This window comes from Desmodus rotundus, unplaced genomic scaffold, assembly GCF_022682495.2.
Source record: "Desmodus rotundus isolate HL8 unplaced genomic scaffold, HLdesRot8A.1 manual_scaffold_176, whole genome shotgun sequence".
In the NCBI taxonomy this organism is placed as follows: Eukaryota; Metazoa; Chordata; class Mammalia; order Chiroptera; family Phyllostomidae; genus Desmodus; species Desmodus rotundus.
Window position 1 is genome coordinate 65348 of NW_026527232.1, and position 10187 is coordinate 75534.

General features: G+C 56.0%; 1 protein-coding gene across 1 annotated transcript; it reads right to left on the minus strand.

Moving 5' to 3' along the window:
• Window positions 1-782: 782 nt before the first annotated feature.
• On the minus strand, window positions 783-10187 carry TEX44 (testis expressed 44). The gene is made up of 3 exons (XM_053917744.1): window positions 9058-10187; window positions 1615-1672; window positions 783-965 (listed from the first exon to the last, which is right to left on the minus strand). The coding sequence occupies exons 1-3, from the start codon at window positions 10185-10187 to the stop codon at window positions 783-785; spliced, it is 1371 nt and encodes a 456-aa protein (XP_053773719.1).

Sequence of the window (10187 nt, forward strand, 5' to 3'; positions counted from 1 at the left end):
CATTCCTGCTGGTCTTTCTGCTCCTATTGTATCTTGTCCCTCGCCTTCCTCCATTCCAGGTTTGAACCTTTTCCTCTTTTCTGTGACTGATGCCACGTGCCTCAATTTACCCACGTACTTGTCACTTTTACTCTCTCGCAGCTCACCCTCAGTGGTTAGGGCTGGGCCCACTTCTTATTTTGTCCCTCGGTCATTTGAACCCCGGGCCTCTCACTTTATTTTTGCATTGTGGCCCCCAAATTGTGGAGCTGATCTGCTGAGCTCCACAATTTGAAGAGCAGGTACGGAGGCGCTACCGGTCAGAACCTGACAAGGGGTTCTGAGTGCTGGCGTTGCTGGGCAGCCCTGAAAGGGTAGCCACAGCCCCATGGGGAAGCAGGGCTGCGTGCCTACTGTGTGCCAGGGAGGGTGCGGGGCGGGCTGCTGAGAACAGAAGCCCCTTTCTTCAAGGTATTTATCCAAGAGAGCTTTATAGGACAAAGCCTGGCCATCCAGGGGCCTCCCCAGCAGGATGGGGAGAAAACCAGGGCGGCTGAGAGCGAAGGAGGGGCGTCCTCCCGTCCGGCGCAGACCCCGCCCCGCCCCGCCCCGCCCGGGTCGCCGGTCTCGGAGAGCTGAAAGGGCCTCTGTGTTCCATCCCCTGCCTGCCCGCGGGCCAGGACGCATTTCCTCAGCTGCTCCAGACCCCGGAGGCTCCGCAGCCCCTCTGGGGACAGACACAAATAGTTCCCGGCCCAGCTGCCCGGCCAGTTACCTTGGGAACCAAACTCAATCGCCTGACGTCACCGGGCCGTTGCGTAGCAACGGGCACAGACTCTCCCTCTGGCTCTCCCCGCCCCCGCGCTGAGGTCGCAGACTTCGAGACGGTGGGGCGGGGCGGTGCTGTCCTCGCCGCCCCCAGCCGGCGGGGCCGCGTCCTTGTCCTGCACTGGAGCTGATACCCGGATCCCGGAAGGGGACCGGGCCTAGCGGAGGAAAAGGCGCCGCCTGGCCTCGGGTCGGTCGGCGAGACCCCCGCGGTGGCCCCAGTGCGGCCCGCAGCCAGCCGGGATTTCTCTCCCGGGAGAGGCCTTTGTTCGCGGTCACCCTTCTGACTGCCCTGTTTTCTGTCCCAGTCTAGTTTCTCACCAGGCTCCAGCCTGGGCTCCTGCTCTGGTATCGAGGAGCAGGTGGCAGTGCAGGGCGTTTTTCATGCCCCTCCTCCCCGGTCGCCTAGGAAATCTGTCGCGCTTGGCCACCTGCTTTGGAGGTGGAGACGCTGGGCCCTGCTCCTGCCACTCTGCTGCCGTGCCTGGAGCCCTTCTCCACCCCTGTGCCTTCCTTGGCGTCTGTGCTGTGACATCCACCCCCCTGCCATCGCTGCGGTCTTGGGAGCCAGCTGTGGTCCCAGGGTTGGAGAGAGAGGGGCCTGCTTGACGCCCCCTCTCCCCCGGAGTTTCTGGTATGGGCCTTTTTCTTAGGCTGCTCCATCCCCTGGCCACCTCTGTTTCTCACCCCTAACAGATTATGATGTGCTGTATCCCAAAACCCAGGCTGGGAGAAAAGAACCTAAGGCAGGGGCCACGAGCAATCTGCAGTCACACCCTGCCCTGCTCTGCCTTGACTTAACCCAACTTTGACCAGGGTAATAATAATAGCCAACTCCTCTTGCTCAGAGGCCCGTGCTTGTCTTGTTCAAGTGCAAAGTAGTGGAGGGAGGTGATTTTCCTTACCAAAAACTGTATTTTGACAAGTACTCATAAAATACACGGTGGTTAGAAACCAAGCCAGGTGTTTTAGGTGAATCCTATTTCCTCATTGGTTAGTATTTAAAGTTCAGAGATGCAGAGGAATTTTTTAAGCCATGGAGTTGGGGGGAACACACCGAAGAACGCCGCAGGTCTTCCTAAAGCACGTGGTTACAGGGAAGTGACCCAGACTGGGCCAGCCAGATCCTTCTCCTTGGCTTTCATCAGACTGGAGCAGGGAAACGGGTTTTTCTTCTCAGCTGCCAGGAGCCAGGTTCTCTGCCAGGAGCAGAAGTCTGGACGAGAGTGCTGGACAAAGCTGACGAGGGTCTGGAAGCTTCGGCTAGAGATAAATGATACTTTTTCAAGCTTCTGAGGGTTTGCAAACCAGAAACACAACTAGGCAAGACCCAAAGTGTTCGGAAGAAGAAAGAAAGAATGAGGTTTCTTACAGTAAAAAGTACATTCCTGAGAAGAACCAGCCCTGCGTGTTTAGCCTCTGGATTGGTCCGAGATGATAATCCTCTGGATGACCAATGGTCCAGATACTGAATGTCAGGTCTGGATACTGAACATTCTTCCCCAGTCCTGTGGGGGCAGTCAGAGGGTTATCTGGCGGTCTGATGTATACCCAGGCACTGACGCGGGACTGCAAAGTTCAAGAGTTTAAGTTCCCAGGCTAGTTAAAGCAAGAAGGGAGTCGTTTCCTCAGGCCTCAACCTACTTGGTTTTAGTAATTCAGCAACTTGACTATGGTGACTCCATTATATTTCTTCACTCTGTTTCTCAAGAGGCAGAGTTGCCAAGGGAGACAGAGGACACGGACAGTGAGGTGGTCCTTACAGCCTGCAGTCCCTGCCACCAGGCGTCTCTAGAGCCAGGTCCTTCCCAGCCCTTCTCTGCCCAGCCCATCTGTTGGTGCCTAAGTAAGCTACTTCATGTTGGACTTCTGTCACTTCCAATTTAGAGGCTCCTGACCAATACACAATGCAGAACAGCCCAAGGATGGGGAAAAAACCTGACATTTCCCCCATGCCTGCTGTTAAATGCTGTTCGTTTCTTAAAAAAAAAAAAAGATTTACTTATTTATTTTTAAAGAGAGGGGAAGGGAAGGAGAAAGGAAGGAAGAGAAACATAATGTGCGAGAGACATATCAACCAGTTGCTCCTGCCACGGACTTGTCCCAAAACCCAGGCACGTGCCTTGACCTGGGATCAAACTGGCAACCTTTTGGTTCACAGGCCGGAGCTCAATCCACACCAGGGCTGTTTGTTTCTTTTAAATAGGCGTTACTGAACACAGCATCCCTGTGAGGAAAATGGAAGACCTATTTTATAGATGGGCAAAGTGAGGTTTGGAGACAGTAAGGCCCTCCTCTGGGACCACAGTGCCCCCTTGAGGAGGACTCTATGTAGAGCGGGCCAGTGGAGGTTCAACGCACACCGCCCCTCCGGAGACCGCTCCGCCAAACCCTGACCTTGAAGGCCTCTGCCAGGGCGGGCGGTGCTGGAGGCCCCTGAGGCTGCTGTGCGCTGAGCTGCAGCGCTGTCACGCAAGCCTTGCTGTGATGCTGGGCGACGGCAGCAACTCCAGTTGGAGGTTCTGTGCCCTTCTGCCCTCCTGGCCTTGTCCCTCGGAGCTTCCAAGGGACACGTTTCCAGCCTGAGTCAGCTCACCTGGTGGCATCTCAGGGTATGTTCTGAACCCCTGTGACGTGAGAAATATATGTTGGTCCCTGTCCCCTGGCATCCTGGCACAGTTTCTAAAGCCCTTGGAATTTCCTGAGTGGTGGGAGTGACTCTAGGAAGATGGGGGCTGCTGGCCAGAGGAGGCAGCCTGGAGCTGAGAGGGGTAGAACTCTCAGCCCCACCCCCTACCTCCAGGACAGAGGGCTGGAGATTGAGGTAATCACCCGTGGCCAACGCTTTATTTAATCAATCACGCCTGCATATCGGAACTTCCATAACAACCCTAAGCCGCAGGTTCGGATTGCTTCTGGGTGGTTGAAGGCATCCACATGCCAGGAAGGCATGGCGTCCAGCTCCACGGAGACAGAAGCTCTTGTGCTCCGGACCCTTCTGGACCTCGCCCTCTGTACTTTTCATCTGGCTGCTCATTCGTAGCCTTTCCAATAATACCTCTTGTAAAGAACTGGTGACAGAGAGTAAAGTGTTCCCTGAATCCTGTGAGCTGTGATAGCACGTTATCCAAACTGAGGAGGCAGTTGTGGGAAGCCCGGATTCCATAGCTAAGTTGGGCAGAAGTGTGGGCAACCTGGGGACCCATTGTGTGTGGTTGGCAGCTTTAGTGATGCAGTCTTGTGAAACTTAGCCTGGGGGTCCCTACTAACTCGAGATGGTTGGTGGGTGTCAGAACTGACCAGAGATTTGAAGAATTGCTTGGCGTGGAAAACCCGTGCTGTTGGTGTTAGAAGTGTTGTGAGTAGAAAAATAGTTTTTATTTAACTCACTTCTCTCACAAGATAAACCTCAAATCCTGAAGGGTCGGTCCACTGGGTGGGCTGGCGCCCTCCTGGTGCAGGCCAGGGGAGCCTTCTCTCCAGCAGAGGGCGCACTCCACACTTAGGAACTCCGAGCTCAAGATCCAAGAGGCCTAAGAAATAGGCCTGCCTCAAGGCCCAGAGAGGGTCCAGGTTTTCATTTAAATATTTAAGTATGTACTGAAGACCTTAGTTTACCTTTACACTTTATCACATTCCCTGGGGGGCTGCCCTATCTATGATCACTTTCTGTAGGAGACACTTTCCTGGATAGAATCTGTACCTCGACCAGCCAAACCTGTGAACCTGACCGCAGTCATGTGGAGACTTGAACCAATTCGCCAAGTGGCCATAAACTAAACAAGGATATTGTCCTTACAAGACAAGTAAAAACACCGACGAAGATTTATTTTACCCTATTCGAAGTGGCCTCAAATTTCTAAATTTTCTTGCAAAAAAAAGAGAGATTCTTTTTAAACAAAATCTTTGAACTTTTAACATTGAATTTGTGGGTTCCATTCCCCAATCATACACATCTCAGATGGGAAAAGTAGCAGTCTCTGGTCCCAGGTTGGGTTTTCCTGAACACAGGCTCGGAGCCGGAAGGAAGCTGGAGCGTGTAGAAGGGGAGGGAGCCTGCCAGGCAGACCCCACATCACCCCTGTCACTCCCTACCCCAGGAGCTCTGGAGCTGGAATTGCTCCATGCTGGCCCAGGACAGTCGGGTCTTCGACCGCTGCATGGACCAGTCACTGGATCGGGCCACCCAGGGGGGCATGACGTTGGGCCAGGTGGCTATTTGAAGGGGCTGTCCACTGATAGCACTTACAGCAGCTGGGGAAATAAGTCCTTCACTGAAGGGGGCAGTCCACCCTGGGGAGGAGACCGCAGTGTCCCTTCTGCCATCTGCCAGGACCTGTTGCTGCCCTTCCCTTCACCAAGTGCCTGCTGGGCTCAGATGTTAGGCTGCTGAGCCCGCCCGCTGGCTCCTGGCCCAGCTGAAATGATTCTTTAAGTAGATCCTCTGATTGCTGGCCAATCTCTCAGTGGCAGACACACCCCCAGAAAGATGGTTGTCTCTCCTAGAGAAGTACAGGTGGTTGTCAGGTGGTAGCCCTTGCACATAAAGGAGAAGCAGTGAGGCGGTGCCAGCTCTGTGGGGGTGAATTTGTAACTTTGTCATGTCTCAGTTGTCAACACCAGGGAGTACCCCACATACAGCCACGCTGTTTTTCTGACCACTCAGTGTTCCCCCCCAGCACACCACCACCTTCTGTGCCTACTCCCTGCCTCTCCCCAGTACTGCTCCCCTTGTTCACTTTCACTCATCCGCCAAGGCGGTCCACATGCCCGCGATGCGCTGCTGCTTGTTGACTGCTCCTGAGTCTTACCCACTGCTCCCTCTTGCCTGGGGATGGGGCCTTTCCCCAAGCTTCTGCTTCCCGGCCCTTTCTCTCCGATCACCTTTTCCAGAACAGGGCTGAACCCACTTCTCTCCGTGTTGGACTCCTCAGCCCTGAGTGTGCAGCCCTGACCTTCTCCCCAGGTGCGCTGGCACCTGCATTCCTGGGGGGTCCCACCCGCACAGCAGATGTGCTGCCAGGAGGATTTGCTAACACAGCTGTTCACCCCGCAGCGAGGAGGAAGGCTGGGAGCGGGCAGGAGAGTGGTGGTGGCGCAGAGCCGCACAGAAGCCTTCCGCAGAAGAGTCACAACGACCACTCACACAGCGCCCAACTGCGCGCCAGGCGCTGCCCTGCGCACTCACCTGACTCGTGAATTCACTAATCCTTGCAAAATCCCGGTGCAGTGGGTGCTATTATCGTCACTTCACAGATGAGGAAACTGAGGCACAGGGGGATAAAAGTAACACAGCTAGTAGGAAGTAGAGCCAGGATTCAAGGCAGCCTGGACCCCAAGGCCATGCCCTTTACAACTCTACCCTCTTTAACACGCTTCCTGGGGGTATCCCCCAGTTCTGGGCTGACCCTGGCTCCAGAGGTTGGCGTGAGGCCCAGGCCAGGTGACCTGGTGTCCCATTCCTGGGGCCTCAGTGATTGGTGCAGGTCCGCTGGTACCCTCCCCCAGGACTCTCCTGCTAGAGCCAGTGGGAACAAGGGCCTCTCTCTTTCCAGGAAGGTGGCTGAGCCACCTGGGAATGGAGCCAGCACAGACGGGAGGGTGGGGCTGGAAAGACAGGACCCTGAGGACAGGGCTGAGCCCCGGGTCCAGCCTCACTTGGCAGCTGTGCTGGTCGGTAATCCCCTCACCTAGTCAGGGTTGGTCACCATCCTTTCTGATCTTTTGTTCGTCTTTGATGTTTCAGTATTTACCAGTGGTTGGCACACAGTGGCACTTACCTGCTTCAAAAAACACTTGTTGACAGCCTTTGGGGCCCGCCCTGGCAGTGTCACCGCCCATCCTCTCCTTGGGGCTCAGTCCAGGTGGAGCTGCTGGACTGCCTCCCCCACCCAGCACCCATCCCGTCTGCCTCGGCTTTCATTCTTTGTCTTTTTAAAAAAGATCTTTTAAACTTTATTTTATTTTAGAGGGGGAAATAGGGAGAAAAACATCGATGTGAGAAACATCAATTGGTTGCCTCTCGTGCACCCCCAACTGGGGACCCGGCCTGCCACCCACGCATGTGCTCTGACCCAGAATCCGACCGGCAACCCCTCAGTTCGCAGGCCAGTGCTCAGTCTACTGAGCCACAGCAGCCAGGGATCAGCCTTCATTCTTTTGGCCTCGGTCGGGGGATCCCATCTGTCTTCTCTTTTTAGGTCTGCCTCAACCGCTTCTCTGGGGGGTGGGGCGGGGAGGCTGATCTAAACTGACAGTGTCCTTCCTCTGAATCGATGCTTTCACTGCACACAAACAACTCACCAGAAGGGACGGCTGCTCCAGGAAAGGGGCAAGACGCACCTGCTTCACCTTTGCATCCCCCTGGGGCCCTATATCAGATTTCCTCACAGGAGCCACCTGCGGGGTAGGGGTGGCAAACGGGTGCCTCTGGTGCCAGGCCGGTGGTGTCGGTCACGGGTGCAGGCCCGGCAGGTCTCTCTTCAAGTGGATGGCTTGGCTGCCAGTTGCTCTGAAGTAACAAGGCCCCTGGGTTTTTCAAGAGAAGCACAAATCCACATGCTTATATAAATTCCTTAGGTTTCAAAACCCTAAACCTGTTGATTCTTAGAGAGAGAGAGGAAGGGGGTGGAGAGTGAGAGAAATATTGATTTGTTGTTCCACTTATTGATGATGCACTCATTGGTTGATTCTTTTATGTGCCCTAACGAGAGATGGAACTCACAACCTTGGTGTATTGGGGCAACACTTCAACAAATTGAGCTGCCCAGCCAGGGCCAATTCTCTGGATTTTTTGTTTTTAAGATTTTATTTACTTATTTTTAGAGAGCAGGGAAGGAAGGGAGTAGGAGATGGAGATTGACATCAATGTGTGGTTGCCTCTCATGCGCCCCCTACTGGGGATCTGGCCTGCAATGTGGACCTGTGCCCAGACTGGGAAACAAACAGACTTGCGACCCTTTGGTTCGCAAACCCACGCTCAATCCACTGAGGCACACTAGCCAGAGCCATTCTCTGGATTTTTAAACGTTAGCAATTAATTCACAAGTTGAGAGATACCATGTAGGTGTCTCAGTGGGCTGGAGTCGGCCAAGTACCCCATTTGGAGATGCCGCTGGCAGTGAGGAATGGATGAATACATGGCCAGGGCTGCAGCGTGAAGGAGTGTGGGGTGTGGCCTGCATAAGGCACCCGGCCAAGGGCAGGAATGGGGCTGAGGTCCAGTGGGAGCTCCAGTTGCCAAGTCATGTGACCATTGTGACACTGTATCCAGCCAGAGGGTAGGTTGGTGGATTTCCAAAGCAGGCAGCTGCTTTCCCAAGGTGGACAGAGTCACAGACAAGAATGAAAGCCATGTAAAGAGACCTGGGTCTAGGGTGACCCAGCTGTCCTGGTTTGCCTGGGGTTTTGCTGGTTTTGAATCTGAAAGTCCCACATCGCAGGAGCCCTCTTAGTCCCAGACAAAATGGGATGGTTGGTCACACTGTGTACGTCCTTGTTCCCACCTGTGCCTGGCTGGCTGGAGGACGACAATAGTGGCAGTTGAAATGTGGGAGCTCGTTAAGTGCCAGACACCACGTGTTAGGACCTGCAAGGTCTCCCTTTAGTCTCACAGCATCTTCCTGGTGCGGCTTTGTCATCCATTCCACAGAGGAGAGTCGGAGGCTCAGAGGGAGAAGTGACTGGCCCAGGGCCAGTGGTGGCACTGGGGTTTGAATCCACGCTGGCCTGGCTCCGTGCCCTCACCCGGTCTCAGAGAGCCCCAGCAGGGCGGCCTGAGCCTGCCAGGCCTGGAGGCCCTGGGGAACGTCAGGTCTCACTTCTTCAGGAATGCACTTACCCGGTTGGAGGTCCAGCCAGTACCGGTTTTTGCATGTCTGAGACCTCTACCCTGCCCCAACCCCTGCCCAGGCTCTTGCATTTCTGCACTTTGGCCCCAGCCCCTGAATGGAACCACCTGAGAAGCCCTCAGGGGACACCTCTCTGTTTCCAGAACACCCTAGCCCTCTCCTGTCCCTCCTGTTTACCCCCACCCCCACCCCCACCCCCACCCCACGAACAAAGGATAAGGCTGGCACTTAGAAAATAAATGCTGCTGGTGATTCATTGCCTGGTCTGGGGAGAAGTGTCCAGGGTAGGTGTGGGGTGAGGGAGCAGGGCATGAGGGTCCCTGGGTCAGGGAGCCTGCTGAGCCAGTTCTCTGGGGACTCACTGCACAGGGTCTAGTCACAGCTGAGGCCAGAATGGTATGGGGTAAGGTGGCTGGTCAGGTAGCGCATGGCCAAGCAGATGCCCTCTGCTGTTCTGTGCTCCGTCCTCTCCAGCAAGTGGGTGATGGAGCGCAGGACCGAGCCCGTGCCTGCAACCAGCCAGGAGGAGAAGGCCGAGTGGGCACTCTGCAGGAGGCTGGAGACAGAGCGCAGTCTGGGCCCCGTGCTGTGCAGCAGGTCTGTTGCGGAGCTGCATCTGGATGCCAGGAGGCCCGTGGCCATGTCCATGGTAGTCTCAGACGGAACCAGGATGTCTGCCACGGAGCTGATGGACGCCTCGCCCCTGGCCAGCAAGCTGGTCATGGAGCGCATGTAAGAGTTCTCCTCGATGGCTGCGTGCAGGCTGGAGTCCAGGGGCCTCCACCCCAGGGTCGCCATGGGGACCCCAGGCAAGGTTAGGGTACTGCCTCCTGGGCAGGGAGCTACCAGCAGAGCCTGCAGGTCTCCTGAGCAGTCCACCGAATGCCCCTCGGTCACTACCTGGGGCTCAGCTGATGGCGATACTTCAGTGTCAGGGCTCAAGGCCTCTGGACCCTCAGGTTTCTCAGCAGCTGCCACGGTGCGGGCGGCGCGAGCCTCAGGCTGGCTGTCTGTATCTGCAGCGCCCACGGCGGGCACGTATTGGGGGAACTGTACCTGAGTACTAGGGGTAGGCAGATCCAAGTCTTCCTCCCTGCCTGGGACACCCACTGTTCGTGGAGTCTCTTTCTCGACCAGGGAGTCACTTTGGGAAACCCGAGGACTCTGTGTCGTCCACGAATCTTGTGCTGGCCTGTCCCACACTGGGATCTGGAGGCTCGTGGAAGTTTTCAGGGAGCCTGGGGCTGGGCAGGCCGGCTGGCCTGTGGCCACCTTGGGCTCCTGCCTGTGCCCAGCAGCAGCTTCATCTTCAAGCTCGTCCTCATCTGCAGACGCTGACGTGGGCCTGGAGGCGGCTGGCTCGATGGAGGCCTGATCTACATCCTGCTGTGCAGCGGACGCTGCCGCGCTAGCCGCTGGGACATCCGCGGGGAGGGAGGCCTGACTTTGGGCCCCCACTGCTGGGCTCCCTGAAGACCTGTGGTCACCACGTGTGGGGATGCTGGCTTCTCCCGAGGGCTCGGTGGTCAT

Coding starts and splice junctions, on each gene's coding strand:
- TEX44 (XM_053917744.1), bottom strand. CDS start 10,187: ATGACCACCGAGCCCTCGGGAGAAGCCAGCATCCCCACACGTGGTGAC. Junction 1,673..9,057: donor CTGACCAGCCACCTTACCCC/ATACCATTCTGG, acceptor TTGCACTTGAAC/AAGACAAGCACGGGCCTCTG. Junction 966..1,614: donor TTATTATTACCCTGGTCAAA/GTTGGGTTAAGT, acceptor TTCCTCCGCTAG/GCCCGGTCCCCTTCCGGGAT.